Below are 20,015 nucleotides of genomic sequence, written 5' to 3' on the forward strand. Positions count from 1 at the left end.
GTGGAATATCGGAAAAGTATGATGGGTGAAGCAGTACCTCCTCCCGCCTCAATATATTAATTTTTCCAGTGTTCGTCTTACACAGTGTGGTCCTCCAAATACGTTGTACATCGTGGTAATTCATTTAATACAGAACCCATTTTTCGTCTCAAGTGTTGAAACTATCAAAAAACGGCTCAGTATGGCGCCGTTGAAGTAATACGTTCCATGTGGTGGATCGGTTGGCTTTTTCTCCCAAATACCCGCTCTGTTTATTTTTCCAATCTGCTGAAAATGTTCCTGGATGGTCGTCCAAGGTTAGTTCTTCGATTGTTTGACATGGATTTACTTCCACTTCTACCTTTATTATGTCGTTATCTAATGTTAGTCCTGATCGATAGGAGTCAGAGAAATCTGAACTTGGAAAACCATCTTTGGCACTTAGGAACTTCTAATGTACTTGGGTAAATATCGCAAATGTTTTGGTCGCAACTAATGCGTTATTACCCTTATGAAACACGAAAAGCATACAATGCTGGATATGCTCTTCTGGTATTTGGCTGCCTAATGCACCCCAAATTGCAAAGTAAGTTTAATATTGAATTATTTAGAAGCTATTTCTCTGACACCATTATAGGTAATATTCTCAATTTGATCATTGAATTCTTGGTCATATTTTAAATAAGACATCTTAAAAAAGAAAGACATTGCCTTTTTTTATGAATCAGCATATAATTATTCCTCTATATTTGTCAAAGCATAAATATCACGGTAATTATCAGTTAACTAATATCTGTTAACAAACAATTTCTAAATCGTGCTACAAAAATTTGTAGCTCCTCGCTTGTTTCGAGGCAAAACTGCACGGTAAAATACATTGCGGAACGCGGTTGCGAAACGTTTAAATTCCCCCCCACGTTCGCCTAGAATCTCGATTATTCACTTCTTCCTTTTGCAATTCGGTTATTCCCTCGGCGGGCAATAGGCGCATTCTTGGAATTATTGCCTTGTGCAGCCGCACCGTGCATTATTTATTTTGTTTGTGGCGCATAAATCTGCGGATGCGATGTACTCACGCTGCGCGAATTTATTAATATATTTCCCCGGTCTAGCGCGACAATATTTATGTTTTTTCGTTACGATTATCGGAGAAGCTCGACATGTACTTGTCACTTTGTTATGTAAGCACGAACAGGGAAAACCTTCTAAATGAGAAAAAACAGTTCGACTGTCTGGAATGGGATTAACCGTGACCGAATCAAGGATAGGAGAGTGACGAAAAGAAAAAATGGTGTAATTAAAAATCCCTTTAGACCAAGTTTATGTAAACGATACGTTTTAATTGTACGAATGTTTTTGTTGTACACAATTTTATTGGCACCTCCTAAATTTAAAACGGACCATAAATTGGAAAGTTATAACATTTCGTAATTATTATTATAACGTAATAATTAGGTGTGTAAAGTTAGTTTTCTCCTTAATCTATGCTAGGTCAAATTATTTTAACATTTTTAGATACAGTTTTTGTCATTCTCATGAATGTGTTTACTCTATACATTTTTATCAAATTATAGAATATGAAATTTGAAATTATATGTTATAGTATTATATTTGATAATTATCCTGATTTCTGAACAACAAATAATAATCAAATGTTAAGATAAGTCAAACATTTTACACTGAACTTTGGTTTGGCAGTTTGGTCAAAAAAATTAAAACGTCAGGTTTGTTATTAAATATCAAATCAAATATTCCCCTAAAATTTGTGAAAAAACCTGCAAAAATGGCAAATTGGTCAAAACAGGTTTATTTTTAAAAATATATAAATTATTATTATTATATCACATAAAATATTAATTACATAAAGATTGATTAAAATTTTTTATTTTCCCCCAAAATTTGCCAAAAAAAGACTCTAAAAATGGTATCTTAGTAAACAATTAAAAAAATTTGATTTATTATCAAAAATATATAAATTGAACATCTCGTTAAATATTTATTACATAATGATTTATCAAGACTTTTTATTTTCCTGTTAAATTTATCAAAAAACTAAACTCCAAAAATGGTAAATTGGTCAAATAATTTAAATTATCAGATTTGTTATTAAAAATATATAAATTAAACATCACATCAAATGTTAATTACATAAAGATTGATCAAAAATTGTTAATTTTTAGCAAAATTCGTATTCCTCCAATTAATAATGGCAATTTACTTAAAAATTAAAAAAAAATCAGATATGTTATTAATAAATAACATAATACATAAATTAAATATCACATCAAATATTTAGGAACTTTTATTTTTCCACAAAATTTGTCAAAAAACCAAAATGGCAGTTTAGTAAATAATTTTAAAAATCAGGTTTGTTATTAAATGCACTTTTAAAATTAAACATCATATTATATATTAATTACATAAGGATTAATCAACAATTTTTATTTTCTTACAAAATCCTTAAGAAGTTTGGTAAAAAATTAAAATAATGAGGTTTAAAAATGCATAAATTGAAACAGCACATAATATATTAATTATATAATGATTTATTTAAAATTTTTATTTTCCTCTAATATTTGGCAAAAAGTCTCTAAAAATTGCAGGTTGGTCAAAAAATTTTAAAAAATCTCGTTTATTATTAAAAAAACATAAATTAAACTTTACATCAAATATCCATTACATATAATATGATTGATCATAAAATTTTTATTTTCTTCGATAATTTGTAAAAAATCAAAAATTACAAAAAATATTAAAAAAATAGGTTTGTTTGAGACTTTTTTGGAAACTTAATTGAACCTTTCGGAAATATCCGACATACATATTTATTTATTGGGTCAATCATGCAATATCACAATAAACAGCAAAACATGTCTGACATAATTATCTTGTTTTTATCATTTACTTTACGCCAAGTTGCATTTATTTTATTATTTTACAATAACATAAACCATCTTCTTGTTAATTATTAACCAAAAAGTAATAAAATATCATCGATAATTAATAAATTAAGAAATAAAAACAAACAACAACGATATATCACAATTCTGAAAACTGTTTATTATTTTTAATCAATTTTGATTATTCTAATTTGCTCTTGGTGCCACAACAAAACATGAATTTATTATGAATGATTAAATTGTACAATTAAAAAAAATAGCAGTCGGCAACAAACAATTGCATTTGATGGTTTTTAAAGTGGCGCCAGCACATTAATAGTCGAATCTAAAATTGCAGTTGCTATAGGGAGCCCATCTTGCGTCACTGACCATTGGCCTGTTGTGAGCAGTTCACGAATTTGTATATCGGCTGATTCGAGTCGATCTTGTTTACGTCACGTACACGCAACTTGATGTTTTCGATGTTTGTGTTCGTTAGGAAATTGCCGCTTGTTACATCAAGAAAAAGGAAGAAAAATATGAATTGCCATTAAATAATAATTATTTAACATGTTTAATTGCAACCAACTGGTAATCAAATTATGTTTGCTGGTGTATGTACATTCATACATATTTACATAAACTAATAATCAAAAGGATTATGTAAATCCTCATGTTTTGATATGGAAAATAAGGTTTTTCACTTTTTGCAAGTTTGCATTTAACTTAATATACGGTGTGTACAAAGATCATAGCGTGTACGTATTACATACGTAAAATGTGATTTGGAAAGTTATGAATTATTTAGTACAAAAATGCGCGTTTAACTTAGGACATTGTTCTCATATCATAAATTAAAATAAGTATTATATTTAAATCTTTATCACCGCTTTCTTATATTAACAATGTCGGAATTTTTTGCGATCTTAAAATTAAATTTATTTTTAATCTACCACTATTATTATCAACATTACTTTGAGGATATTAAACATTATTTAGTTCAATATAGACAATCAACAATTGGATTTTTTTGCAGATATTAAAAGTTGCATTGTTTTAATTTTGAAAAAAAAGTAATATTAAAATAAGTATCTTAATATTGCAACTTCTTTTGATTTTATCTTTAAATTCCAGCAGATATTAGATAGAAAAATTATAAATATATATCTAAAAAATGTATAAAAAATTAATTAATTAATTATTTTTATATAAAAATGTAATATGTAAATACTTAGTTGTCACAAACAATTAAATATTAATTGTAAGCCATTACCTTGATATTAAAGACAATAAAAAATTTAGAACACAAAAGTGTTCTTAATTTTTTATAAACAGTGATTGAAAAAGTTTACAGTAATTAAACCATTTATATATAAGTAATTAGCAATGTTATATTAGATAGAATTAGATTATTTCGTTTCGTAATTTTTCAAGTCAGTTTACTTTAAATAATAATAAAAATCTATTTTTTAGTAAAGCAAGATTTGTAAATAAAAATATGGAGTAATTTATTTTTAAATAAATAAACTTAAAAAAATCGCAAATAAAGTGAGAATAAAAATAATTTTTACATTTTTATACCTATTATTATTAAGACTACAATTGATTGATAATTATTAGTAGCTATTTTGATAATTTTAAACATACAAACAAAAATGTAAATTTTTTGACAAAACAATAGATTTTTTCGCAGATATTAAAACTTGCATAGTTTTAATTTTCTAAAAAAATGCCATTTTAAAATGAGTAATATATTATTGTAGTTTTGTATGTACTTTGTAACTAACATATTGATTAAAAAATCTCTGTTTCATAGTAAAATTTAATGTGCTAATATATAGTTATAAAAAATATTTAAATATTATTTGTAAGCCACTACCTTGATATTATTTTGTGTACTTCATCCTTTATAAACAATCATTGAAAAAGTTTATAGACACCAAACCATTTATAAATAAATAGTTGGCAATTGTTTCACAATTGTTTTAGTTTACATTGAATAATAAAATCTTTTTATAAAATAAAAATATATGTTCTTTAATAAAAGAAGATTTAAAAATAAGAATATTGAGTAATTAATATATAAACAAATAAGTTTAAAAATAATTTATAGAACGAGAAAATTTTGAATAAATATATTTAATGTATTTTATATTATTATTATAATAACATTACATTATATACATTAGACTGTTTTTATAAAAAAATCGACATTTTTTTTTCTTATTTATCTCTAATATTAATATTAATATTAATATTTACCTCTTAATATTAATATTAAGAGGTGCCGCATCGTAAATTTTAATTTTCCGTTTAAATAACACGGGAACGGTGTTATTTAAACGGGTGTGTAACTTATACTTTTCGTGAAACACTTATTGCTAGTTATAAGTGAATACAGAAAAAAATTGCCAAATTATAGTCTGTTAGTGTAACGCTATATACTACTTTGATTATAATAAACAAACAATTTTTTTAGTAAAAATCTATTTATTTAAATAAAATGCTTAATTTTAAGTAGTAAAATAAGGTTTATTTAATAAAATTTTTAGTTTTCAGCAGGTAACTTATGATCTGTAAAAAATATCAAAAACTTTTTCGAAGATAAATTATAGTAAATTGAATTCTCTACAAAAAATGTCATATAAAATTTTCCCATAAAGTTGATGGTTGCGTCAGAAAATGAAAAAAATTTAAATCAATCCAACTTTAATATTAAATAACTTTTGAAAAAACAGTCTAATATACATAAACGTAAATGTAAGGAAAATATTTTTAATAGTGAACTTCAATGTTAAATATTTTGATTATATAATTTTATTCAATTTACAGTAGTTTGTTTAAATAAATATATTATTTAGTCGCTGTGTAATCCCGCTTCGAATTTAGGCTGGCAAACATCGTTTAAAAAAGTTACGACGCCATAAAATCAAATTCTTATAATTTTTATGATAATAATATAATTAGAATTACATTATTATATTATTATTATAAAAATTTTTACGAATATATTAATTTTTCATCAATAAATTATGAAATAAACAAATATTAATTAAATATATTAAAATTAAACTTAAAAATAGTAAGTAAAACAAAAATATTTTGAATAGTATTAAAAGAAAATACATATTTATTTACAAAAATATTGTTTGTCCTTTAATAAATTAATACCAATAAAACATGCTAAAACTAAAAAAATGCTTACAATAAAAGAACATATTTTGAATAATAATTAAATAATATTTTTTTATAAATTCATAATTTAAAAGTAAAAACATGAAATAATCAAATTTTTTGACAATGAATATTTTGAATAATAACAAAATATATTACATTTAAAAATATTCATTGAATTCCATAAATTACTCTAGTTTAAAGCAAACATACACTTAGCAATGGCAGTTATTATTTTTTTATGTAATTTAATATTTAATATTTCATATACCATATTTTCGTCATTTATTTATGTCAGATTTCAGATTTCATCGTACTTGCGAATTATAATTTAGGTGTTATTATAAAATATTATATTATACATTTTGTACAAAAATCGTTCTTCAGTACTAAATAATTCAAATTTTAAACAAACAAGTAAAATTAAATTATTAGAAATAAATAATAAAAATACATATTATTGTACAATTTTTCATTGGCCATTTAAATTAATATATAAATGTATGACAAGTTAAATTTTAGACAAAATGAATCTAAAAAATGAACAAAACATGAAAATATTTCGAATAATAAATAAAAAACTAAAAAATAAAATTTCAACAATAAATCATAATTTAAAAGTAAAAACATGAAATAATTTCATTTTTAAGCAAACATTTTTAATATTTTGAATAATAATAATAATAATTTTCATAAACAAAAAATTAAATATCCTGCAATCAATTATGATTTTAAAGTTAAAACAAAATTAACTTTTTAAACAAATAGTAACAAAATATTATACTTCTCAAAATTAAAAAAATGTATACAATATTGAACTTGTTAAATGTTAAATAACTTATTTATATAATTAATTTGAAAAAAACAAAATCCACCAATAAAATAACATTTAAAAGAAAAGCAAATCAGACATGAATGGGTCTATTGAATTATGCTCATAATTTATAAACAACATTTGGCTGCAACTTTTTATGTTGATGTGATCTAATTCAGAAGCGCCGATTAATTTTTACGTCCCCATAAATCTCATTTAAAAAATTGGACACTGAAAACATGTTGTTTTCCGATTTCCACGTCCTTTGATAAACATTCGTTGATCATTTGTCCCGACCTCCGGCAAAAAGACGGACTCACCGCCACGGCGCAGTCGGACCGCGCAGCTCGCGTCCGTCCACTACGTTGAGTCAACGTGGTGTTCCGCGAGTCGGAAACCAGTTTGTCAGTCGTACTCGTACGAATCGGCAGTGTAAACCTCGGTGCGTTTATATCGAGCTATCAGCTTAAGTCGGAGCGACGCGTTCGTTAACTTGGATTACCAGCTACCACACACTTCAACAATTCGATTATTTCGAAACGGCATGATGGTTGGAACACTGATGAGATACTCGTTCGTCATGCGGTAAGCGAATCGTTTTTGGTTTGTCGTTACGAATCGGAATTCTTGTGACATTCACATGGGTGTTAGTCATGCGGCCTAACAAGGCGTGATTTCATTCAGTCGGGATGCTGGTGCTGGGCGTTGAGGTCTGCTAAATTGGCATGCTGAAGATGTTATTCTTGTTATGCGGCGGCTGCGATGATTTTTGCAGTGCACGTCGCGGTTTTGCTTTCTGGTTACTAAACTGCAAAAGCATGTCTGCCAAGACTGACAAAAAGTAGTACCTTAACTCACTTGTAATTCAGTCTGCTGATAAACACGTGCAAATATTTGACTAGAGAAATTTCTAACATGAGTATAAAATAATTAGAAATGTTAACGAATCATTTAAAAATTGGTTCAATTTTTCTTTTCTGTTGAAGTTACTGCTTCCATTATATTGAACATAGCTTTGTAGTGTATCTTTCTACTTAACTTGTTGAAGATATGCTTCATTCCCTTCTTATATTTTTACAATTCACCTTCTTTCTTCTAATTAGAAAAGTTATATTTATTTAATTTGAAGATATTTTTGCACATATAAATTTTAAATTAATACCTTCATATACATACTTTTTAAATTTGTATTTTTTTTCTAATAGAAAAGATATTGCCTTCATTATTTTGAACAGAAATCTTTGTAGATGTAAATTTTAAGTTCAAAAATGGTAATTTTTCATGCCCAGACATTCTAAACCTTTTTAACCACTTTATCTTATATTTTTAAAACTTATTTTTATGTGTATTTTTTAAACTAAAAAATACTAATTTCAATCTTCAGAAAATCTTTTTTTGTAATACTCATATTTTTTTGATTGAGGAAGAAGCGTATTTTCTCATCTTTTTACTTAAATTTGTATAGAAATTCAAAAGTTATTGATTTCCTTATGTTAAAGATATAATTTGCAGGAGGACCTTTTTACCATATAATTGTTTTGTTTAAGATATGCCTTAATGACTACAAAAGTATTTTTAAAACTTAATTTTTTTCTTTTGGTTAGAAAAATTATTACTTTCTTTACTATTACTTTTAATTCCTTCATCACATATTTTTAAAACTTGTCTTTTTCTGTTAGAAAAGACGTTATTTTTATCTTTTAAACTAAAAAATATTAATTTCATTCTTCTGGAAAATCTTTTTTTGTAATACTTATACTTTTTTGATTGACAAAGAATTTTCAGTAAATTATTTGTCTAAATTTTATTTTATGAAGTGTATTTTCTCATCTTTTTACTTAAATTTGTATAAAAATTCAAGTTATTGATTTCCTTATGTTAAAGATATAATTTGCAGGAGGACCTTTTTACCATATAATTGTTTTGTTTAAGATATGTCTTAATGACTACAGAAGTATTTTTCAAACTTAACTTTTTTCCTTTGGTTAGAAAAATTATTACTTTCTTTACTATTACTTTTAATTCCTTCATCACATATTTTTAAAACTTGTCTTTTTTGTTAGAAAAGACGTTACTCTTATATTTTAAACTAAAAAATATTAATTTCAATCTTTTTGTAATACTTATATATTTTTTTTAATGGAGAGGGAATCTTCTATAAATTATCTTCCTGGACTTTATTTTACTTAAATTTGTGTAAAAATTCAAAAATTATTGACTTCCTATGTTAAAGACGCTCTCAAAAAAATTGTTTTAAGATATGTCTTAATGACTTATAGAAGTGTATTAAGTAATAATAGGAAATATGAATACATATATCATTTAAATTCAACGTGAGCCAACACATCCGTTTGATTAATTTATCTTTTATCATATGTATGTTATACGCTTCATACTCCTTCATACTCGAATGTAATAAAGTAGAAAATTTATTGCTTCACGTGATCCACACCAGTACTAATCGTTTCCAAAAAGTTGCCCAAAACTACACAATCTCTTTTTTTATGGAGCTAGATCACTTGTCCGTTCCATGGCAAATCAAAGTTCAGCAACAACCGCCAGATTCTCATGGTAATTCATAACGGTCCGACACTTTTAACAGTCGCAAGAACTACGTTCAACCTCTACACAACAGATCCCATTGATAAACCACTCCGTACCGAACTGTTACAACACCGCATTCCATGCATTCCTCAGTTGTGGTGTCACTGGCTTTGTTTTTTATTATTAGAATTAAATCTAATGGTCGTAATGTGAGTTAATGGCTTTCTCCCAGTCCGTACTTATCTAGAAATAAAAAAGTGTCGAGTAATGGAGAAATGAGTACTAGCGAATTGTCGACGGGAACGGATGAACAACATATTGTTTACGATGACATGTAATTACGAATGAATAACCTGGCGCCTGTTTCATAACGTGGACTTTGACTCGAACCTTTCAGCAAGGTAATTTGTTTGTTTGTCCCACAATTACTCGCTTAATTAGCGGTTTAAAGTTTTCGTTTTCCATTGCATTGTTGAACGGCCTAATTGATAAGCAGTGCTCAAGTAAATGTGGGAAGGTTGTACTGTTTTATCTCGGGCTTTTCCGGCTTGTCTTGACCTACCCCGCAATCAACCGCAAAGACAACCTTCTTCTGGGAATCGGCTTCTCCACTGATAAACGTACCATTTATTCTGTCGCAGCAAATAGATAAACTTGTGCAAGGTGAACAACCCACAGACAAGAAGTTTTCACTCGTCCAATTATGCAATGGTTTGTCCATCTGGGGGCCGGTCTTTCACCGTATTCGGTACCAGAGTCATATCTGAGGTCGTACCGTTTCTATTTATAGTCATAGAAATTAATAATTTTGCTAAAGCCCAGAGGCGACGACGGTTATTTTTACTTGCGTACCGGCGTTCTCGCCGATCTCCAATCCGACTTGAATCGCAGCAAAACGGGTTCCGTCAAGGACATTCGGGTCCGGGGGCGTTTTTTTGCACTCGGTGCAGCAGTAGTATCTTGCCCTCGAGGATCCCTGCCGCGGATGCAGTTCGGAACGCCAGCACCAGCACCGGTCTATTTATGTACCTAGTGGATCGGTTCGCCAACGTGTCTGGAACTAATTCTACATAATAATGGTAATGATAATTCGTGGGTCCTGCCGCAGAAACACTTTGCAGGTTTTTTTGGGTTGGTGAAATGTGAGTGGAACGAGGATGATGATGAGCTGGAGTCGAGGTCAATGTCTTCGATTTTTCGTTTTTCGGTGAAAGTCTCATTGCCAAGTGTAGGTTTCGTAATGCTGCAAGACGGCTAAAAATAAACGCCGTTGCTGCACACGGTGGATTTGGTAAATTTGTCCGTGATGAAACTTCGTGAATGTCCTAGGCCGTTTATTCAATATTTCTTACATTATCGTATGTAACATAATATGTATTGCAACATTTAATGTTTGTTGCTTAAAAGCTACATAAATATAATTCTAATGGCTCGTGAATGTGGAATTGTGGTATTAGCTATTAGCTTTTTGCATTCCTAATTTTGTATTGTTTTCTATTTTTTGTAGGTCGACAGGAAATGACAATCTTGAAGTTAATTGACTATTTATTTCAAACATTCTATAATAGTCTGCATAAAATTCACCAAAATTTAAAATTCTTTTGTCGGTTGACCTAAAATTCACACCTTCACACCTTATTCCACAAGAATTCGACCTTCCACATTAGATTCGATTGTAACTACATTTATTGCTCAAAATTTAATTAAAAAATGAATTTTATTTTTGAAATGCATTGAAAAATATGCATTCAAGTTTTAATAGTTGTGCAAACATAAAAAATGTTTTTATATGTTTTAAAAATTGAAACAAAAGTATTACCAGTTAGTATTAATAAATATAGGTAAATTTTCATACATTTATAGAAAATATTATTTTTATAATAATAGATAAATCTATTTTTAATTTGTTAAGGTAATATTTCCTTGGAATCATCAAAACTTGAAAATCTTATTATAAACACTTAACAACAATATTCTGCCTGAAAAAGAAGCTTTTAGTTCTGTACTTTTATATAACTTATAGAATTTCTACAAGAAAAAATATTTAACAATAGCTTTTCAGTAAATTATTATCTAAAATTATTATAAATGAACTAAAATATTTATATATTTTAGAATAATTTTTTAGAAAAGAAATAATAATTTGATTGGCTTCCTATTTTAAATATCGTCTAATAATCTATTAATATTAATTGAAAATATATTTTAATAGTTATTCGAAGTACTAAATTGATTGAGTATATTTATAAAAAAATAACTATTTATGTAGAAATTAATAAAAAGAAATCTGCATTGAAAAGTGAATAGTTAGATTATTTTTAAAGTAATAAAAAATATTTAAATGGGAAAACTATCGAGTTTAAAATAAATATATGTTAATTATATACATAATTTAAAATTTTTTTTTGTAATAAATATATAAAAAGTATTTAATTTTTTATATACAATACATAAATTTATTTTAAATTGTTAGAATGAACCGTGTATAACAATTATTAAACAGTAATTTTCCTTAAATTATTACCTGAAATTGTCAGAAATTAACTAAAAACTTTTACATCTTATACAGCTATTATAGAAAAGAAATAATAATTTTAAAATTTTATTAACTATTTGTTTTTAATATTGTTTAATAATTAGTGGTTAAATTATTTTTAATTGAAATGTAATTGATTTTTTATTAATAAATATAAATAAATTTTATTACATTTATGGAAAGTATTATTAATATTTTTATAATAATAGTTAAATTTATTTTTAATTGGTAAATATATTAATTCCTTGGATTTAAATATCAAAACTTGAAAATCTTTTATTATAAACACACACAACAATATTCTATAACTTAGGCAAATACTACAGAAAAAATATTTTAAACATTATTTAATAATCTGTTAATAATTAATGTTGAATTAATTTTAATTGAAAATGTTTTTTAAAGTTATCTGAAGAACTAAATTGAATGAAAGTTATATAAAAAGTGAATTATTTATGCAGAAACCAATAAATTAAAATCCACTTTGAAAAGTGAATAGTTGAGTGATTATTTTTTAAGTAAGAAAAGAAATATTTGGAGGGAAAATTATTGATTTCCTTTGATTTTGAAATAAATAACTTATTTATAGGTACAATTACATATCTAATTTATTTTTTAATAATAAATATAATTAAAATTTATAAATAACATTTATAGAAAATATTAATATTTTTATAATAACAGATAAATTTATTTTATTAAACAGTTGGTAAATGTACCAATTCCTTGAAATTAAATATCAAAACTTGAAAATCCTTTATTATAAACACATAACAATAATATTCTAAATGAAAAGATAACTTTTAATTCTATATTTTCGTATAACATCTGAGTCTAATTTTAGAAACGAAGTTAATTTTAAAACTTAATTGGCTAAATTTTTTAAACAATGTCTAATAAACTATTCATGACTAGTGGTTAATTAACTTTACATTAAAATGATTCATTTTTAACTAATAAAAAAAAATAATTGAATTGGAAATCATTGTGCACCTTTCAACTACAACTTAATTATAGGTTTAATTTAATTGATCTTCTTAATCACATAAATAAAACATAAGTTTTATTATGAACAACTTCTTTTACAACAATTTTCAATCTGAAAAAACTTTTGTTCCGTTCTGTATTTTTATATAATTAATTAGAATTTTGTTACATTAATTTTATATATAAAACAATTAATTTAATTGTTATTGTTATTTCAAATACATATATATCGAATAATTTGCATAAAATTCTCTAAATATTTAAATTTACTTTGTTTCATAAATATCTTCTCATCTTATCCATCAAGAATGCGATTTTCTAAATCAACTAATTCGTTAATAATAAAACTACATTCTGGTCAATTTCATCAAACTGATTGACCAGTCTATTTTTAGTCAGTTAAAGTAATACAAGATGGAATTAAATGTTTGAACATCCATCCTTATCTAACTGAATAAAAAATATACATTTTTGCATATCTACATCATTGCATCAAAAAACCGTAGGTTGTTATTTTTTTTCCTTGTATACTTCTAGGTCACATCAATCGCATACAAACACACACATACAGTAAAGTTCTAGAATCACCGATTACATGGTTCTTCCTGTTTCAATTAATCTCCTGTTGTTTTAACACGACTTCCCCGCTGTTCATTTCCTACTTTGCGCGATTCGCCAAACGAACCGAAGGTTTTTGTGCATCGTACAACGCCTCCAGGTTTGTTTTCGTTCTAAAAATACCGTGCACTTCCGTAAATACTATCGAGAATTACTAAAAATACCGCATCGCATCGTCGATGGTTTTCCGATACGGACTTACTTCCCGATCGAATTCCATTAGCGATGTTTGTCGTTCCGGTGTGGCAAAAAGAGCAAACATATTCATTACAAGAATGCGACAACAATGCAAATAACAATGAGCAATTGCCGCGACGGCCGTACAATCCGGCGATGTGACCGAATGGATGGATTATTCCTACGAATGAACTTTGAACGGATTCAACAATGGGACTCGAACACTTTCGTCAGTCGGTAAAAATCCGATTGATAATGGAATTCTTAGGAATTCCTTGGATGAGGCATTGTTCTGGTCACCAGAAGTGATATATTTTATCCAATCAATAAACCGTAACTGCTTGAAATTCTTTATGCCTCCACCACGGTCAATCTACGTTGAGCATTTGTGCAAAACGAATTCTCTCGTTAATCGAGCCTGCACTATTTAACCATTAACTTCCTTATCTGCCACGGTCGTTCGTTTTAATTTTAGCACATCGGAACATGTTTGCCCGCAATTCGCACGGTAACAAACGTGTATGTGCGGCTGGCACGGATTTTTCACCGAAATTTTTGCGGGTCGTTGCCTTGGATTCTATTTACTAAGGCCAATCTAGTTTCTGGTTGCAGTTTTTGGCGGCCGCGAATAAAACAGGTTCACATATTTGCTGTTGCCATGTAGCTGGAAAAATGTCACAGAATAAGAGAAAAATAAATGCTGTTTGGAGTAACTGCAATATTTATGAACATTATGACGTTGTTCGATGTTTTGTGTGTTGTGGATGTAGATATAAATATGATAAATGTAAATTGTTAAAAAAGTTACCAATAAAATAAATTATGGTGGTAAATAGATATCAGTGACTGACATACGTAGGAATATTATTATAAACTATTAATAATAGTAGTTAAGTTAAATTTAATTGAAAATATTTGTAGTTATGTGAAGTACTAAATTGTTTGAAAATATTTACAAAAATTGAACTATTTTTGCAGAAACCAATAAATAAAAATCGACTTGAAGTGAATAGTTAGATTATGTTTAAAGTAAAAAATATTTGAAGGAAAAGTTATACAGTTCCTTTAAGTTTGAAATGAATATAATATATATAATAAATGATTTTTTAATAATATAAAAAATTTTCTTACATTTGTAAAAATTATTTTATTTTTTTTTATAACAATAGATTAATTTATTGTAAATGTATTACTTCCTTGGAATTAAATATCAAATCTTGAAGATTCTTTAAAGAAACTTTCAGTTCTGTAATTTTGTATATAATAAGACAATTATTAACAATAACTTAAAGTAAAATATTTTTACATCTTATACTAATACTGTAGAAAAAAAATTTGATTGACTATTTTCAACATTTTTTTAATAATCTGTTAATGATTAGTAGCTAAATTAACTTTAATTGAAAATGTTTTGTATAATTATTTGAAGTACTAAATTTTCTAAATTCCATTTCCTTGGAAATAAATATGAAAAATATTTATTATAAACACATAACAACAATATTTTGTTTGAAAAAAATGCTTTCAGTTCTGTAGTTTTATATAATTTGTAAAATTTCTAAAGAAACATTTATTTAACAGTAAGTTCTCATTAAACTGTAGCCTAAACTTATTATAAATTAACAAAAATATTTTTACATCTCCGACTAATTTTAGAGAAAAATAATATAAAAATTTAATTAGTTATTTGTTTATTTAGGAGAGTAAGTTTAGATTTAAATAGGAGAATATTAATTTATAAGACAGCCATTTGTCGTTTTTGTTTAATTGTAACATGAATGAATTAGTAAATAAAGCTATTATTAATTTGCTTAAATTTAGAATCATATTGATTGGTTCCACACACAATATGAAAATGCATTATTGCATCCAGTTTTCTATTGCTTGTAGAACTTTCTATTTTATGTTTGTTGAGTGATTTGAAGTTTGTTTATCGTTTACTCATTTATTGTTTCCGCAATTGGTAAAGAGATTTTATTAGTGCCATTATTCGATGAATAAATTAAATGATTACGTGTTGTTTACTGGTTACATAGTTTTATTATTGATGAAGGAAAATTTTATTAAACATCCTTGGTAAAAAAAATTAATTATATATTTACTTCAATTATTAATGAGACCGGATAAAATATCCTTCCACAACAAATTATTGATTGTTATATTATCGAATAAATTAATTTGATTGTTTTTAATTCTCAAAACATGTTTCAATCCTACTTATACAATGCACATTTCTGGCTGGCATGTGTTCAATGAGAAAATAACTCACAATTTTATTGGAATGACATCACGCAGTCATGTGCTTTTAGGATAATTTCTCATGAACTGTTTATTTGTGTTGGTTCAATTTAAATTTAAACTGGTTTTTATATAACCAATGGAATTTCCGTAGAAACAAAATTAATATATTTGTATCAGTTTTGGCCTAACCTCCATTTACTATTTTAAGAAGTGACCCACATAACTCACTGATCCCAAAATTGCGTAGGAGTACCACAATTAATGTACTTTTTTTCTTTTACAGTGACGACAAAACTTCTTCGTTGACCGAAACAATGAGGATAGGTCCGTTCGCGACCGTCCAGCCGGTCAAATTTAAACAATACGAGGATCCAGACTTGATCATCCCGTTCAGCAAACTTCTCAAATACACCGACAAAAAGCCGTCGATCTCGGAGGAAAACGAAGAGAACGAATCGAAAAACGGCCAATCCGCCATCGATGAGAACAAAAATGGTAAAAACAAAGACGACAAAACTGAAGAGGAGAAAAAAGAGGAACAGAAGGAGGAGTCGTCGACGTCTTCCAGACTAACGATGTTCACCACGAACGACGACTTCATTATGGTAGACTTGGTAAATTTTTTCTGCTGAATGCTGCATGTATTTCTTCGAGGGTTCTCGGGAGCCGGATTACAAACTGTACCCACCATTTGTGAAATTTTGAAATGTCAGACGTTACGTCATGGTCCTTGAGTAATTACCGTTAAGATTGGAGTTGCATTAACAAAATTTTTAACAATCCATTATCAGGTGTTTCAAAAACACTATTTTTGGACTGGGTCACCTTTGATTTTGCATAAATCATTAAAACCTGTTACTACTTCACGCACCAACCGGGGAATCATTAAATCATTGCATTTACAGTTCAGTTTATCGGGTTCATTGTTATCATAAAAGCATTTTTCCTGTGTTGTCGGTTTGTGGTTTTCCTTTTAGACGACGATGACGTCCATTAATTAAGACTGATTATTGAAGGAAAATGTTATCGAGATGTTTTTCAACTCCGGATAGTTATAAATTAATTTGTTTGCTTAACACTTGTCTGGTTTCATGAGCAAAAACACGATGACGTTCTTCACATAATCGTTTTTTAATACTAAAAACAATACCCATAATTTAGTATGCATGCGTACGTGTCTATTACTGAGGTATCCATATTTAAAAATAGCCAGGCGTCGCCGAGGCCAAGGTTGACAAAATACATTTTATTTTAAGTACATTTCCCATGTAAAAATAAAATTGTTTTAACATGCAAATTCAATTTTCTTTAAATATATTTTGGATCAATTTATGACAAAGATGTTAGCTTCTTAACAAATAGTTCAAGGCTTGTCCTTATGAATAATAAATTGTTTATCTCCTAAAGTTTCAAGGATTCGCCGTGATAAATAGTTAATGAAATCAATAGTTAAATTTATATGAAACACTGACAGTCGCTTTGAAAGTGAAATTCGTAAAACGGCATGTGACTAATCGATTACAATCACGTTTATTAACTCTCTAATAACAAGTTGTTTGTTTGTCGAAATATTCTTATTGTCTTGTTTAACACTATCGGTCCAATTAATTCGAATTTAATGGCAAAAATTTTGTTGCCATTGCATAATTTTAATTGCCCAATAAGCGACTAAAAATTCGGTTTATCATCGTTGACAATATGTTTATTATGTATTCAAATCACGTCATTGTTAAACAAATTCGAAGAACTTTAACCGTGCCATTATGTCAATTTGAATAACTATTTTTAACTTCCATCGAAGTATTTGTCGTGGTCTAACATTCCAGTTTCTACAAATAAAACGCTACCTAAATATTGCATAATTTTCAAATTAATTAAAGGATTTAGGAAAAACCTGTTCTTTTGAACGTGTTGTATGTGGCCGACTTATACTTACAAATGATAAACGTGACTACCCTTAAAATATCTGATGGATGATTTTAAAAAAACGGCATTTATATCTCTAAAAATGGATATTTTGTGTATTACCTTGAAATGCAGTTTCGAGCATTTTCTGGGATTCCCCTTTTTCCTTCAGTTTCATTATGGCATGGTTAGTTATATTTAGATTACATTATCTTTTAATAAATACAATAAAACATAAATACAGGTTGATTTAGCTTACTTATTAGAAGTTTATGAAGAATGGAAATAAGAATGATTTGAAATTTTTGTAGTAATTATTTGAATGACTTTTTCAATATATTTTGAATAAAATTTCATTTTTGGTTTCACTGGATGTGACAAATTTAGTTTCAATTGAATACTCGAATACTTAAATAAAATGAATGGTATAGCCATAGTCTTTTGTTTATACCCAGTAGTTTTTGTGTTATTCAATTTCAGATAAAAAAATTTACAGACTAATAGACTTTCATAATGTTATATTATATTTATAAAGTCAAAAATCATTTTTGTGTTTACTGTAAAATTTAATATTGAGTGTTCGTTATTTACGTTTAATTTTGTGCATCTTAAAACATTTTATATTTTCAATAGAAATATTTTTTGTTTTTTAAATTTGCAATGCAAATCAAATTGCTGCACTATGGGTCTATACCTAAAGCCAATAGTTTGAATTATTAATTTTTTCAACAAAGTTTGATGATATAACTAAAATGTTTATAAAGCTACCAATTTTGATGGTGCAAAATTCATTTTTGGGGTACAGTACTCCCAAATTGTATATAGGGTGTTCGTTATTTAGGTTTAATTTTGTGCATCTTATAACCTCAGTAACATTGTTACTTTCAAAGCAACTCTGTATATTTTCGGATTTTTAAATTTTACATGTAATTGCCAATAAAATTACTTGAATATCTCCCTTAATTTAAACGGATAAATTGTCTTCCCATTTGCAGATGTTATTCACAATTTCATTAACCTGAACAGTTTAAAAAAGTCTGATTGTCAATCGATTTTCTATTAGAAGAGAAACTGTCAGCTGTGTCGACCGCAGTAATTTGCATTGTTCTGCATAAGACATTTCGATCGACCAAAGGTAGTACGAGACAATGACCTGATGATTATAAAAAAGGTTAATTAGGAACAATCCAATCACATATTCCAGTAAATTCATTAGCATTGTTTCGCTAACTTTATTACGTAGGATGTTGACTTTTGGAATCTTTTGACTTTCAATCGAATTTGTTTGGCATTTTAAGTAAGAACAACGTAATGTTTTTGTTATTAATGATAAGCGTATTATAAAAATACAATTATCACGAGATAATTGTAAAACACTGAGACAGCGTAATATTGCTTGGCGCCAAATTACAAATAAGATAATGTTTTCTAGTTATCGCAGCTGTTTTAACAATTGAAAAAATTTAATCTCATCAGTATTTCTTATGATAGCTTTTGTGTAATTTTATCGATTAAAGTATTATTTAATTAAGCTATTAAATTTAATCACCATTTATTTATATCTTGTAACTATCTATGAGGTTTATTGTTTTGTATATGATGTGGGTAATGAATTATTTACAATCAATAAATTCTAAATATATCTTAGACTTCATAGAGCTTTCAATTTTTAGTACGAAATCTTCCATGAAGTTTCTTTGCAGTTTTATCAATAAACTCCACTTTTAGACCATAAATCCTTCAGTTGGCGTTCACTTCAAAGCGGACCCAGTTGTTGCGGCGCACTCAACGTTCCATTTCCGAGACGCGGAGGATTTATTAAAAGAGATTGTCTCTCTTTGTACAATATGCAAATCCGCCTCCATAAACTAACAGATCCCTATCGATCCGTTCGCATTCACTTGTGTTCCGGTTGCGGGCAAAAAACTTCCAACTAGCCGACCTTGCAAATTACACCATGGAAAAAGTATGTGCAATGCCACATGGTGAGGATAATGGCTCCATTTTCCTTGCCGTCCGTTTGTTAATGATGTTTGTTAAGTGCAGCAGCAACGTCTTTATTGTCGCTAATTGCGACCGGATAAGCGGTGACACAAATCGCAAACCGACAAGAATTATTATTATCGATTGCATATCGGGTTTGCTCTCGTTATGCAACTCA

General features: G+C 27.5%; 1 protein-coding gene across 2 annotated transcripts in view; it reads left to right on the forward strand.

Moving 5' to 3' along the window:
- LOC109599262 (autophagy-related protein 13 homolog) overlaps nt 1-20,015 on the forward strand; it is a 35,490-nt gene that overhangs the window by 14,152 nt on the left and 1,323 nt on the right. Inside the window, exon 3 of one of the 2 annotated variants that reach the window (XM_049963674.1) lies at nt 16,233-16,554. In XM_049963674.1, the coding sequence (XP_049819631.1) occupies nt 16,233-16,554 (322 nt within the window). Of the gene's footprint in view, nt 1-16,232; nt 16,564-20,015 lie in introns of both variants that reach the window. The other variant, XM_020015222.2, reaches the window with a different exon arrangement.

This window comes from Aethina tumida, chromosome 2 (genome assembly GCF_024364675.1).
Source record: "Aethina tumida isolate Nest 87 chromosome 2, icAetTumi1.1, whole genome shotgun sequence".
Lineage (NCBI taxonomy): Eukaryota > Metazoa > Arthropoda > Insecta > Coleoptera > Nitidulidae > Aethina > Aethina tumida.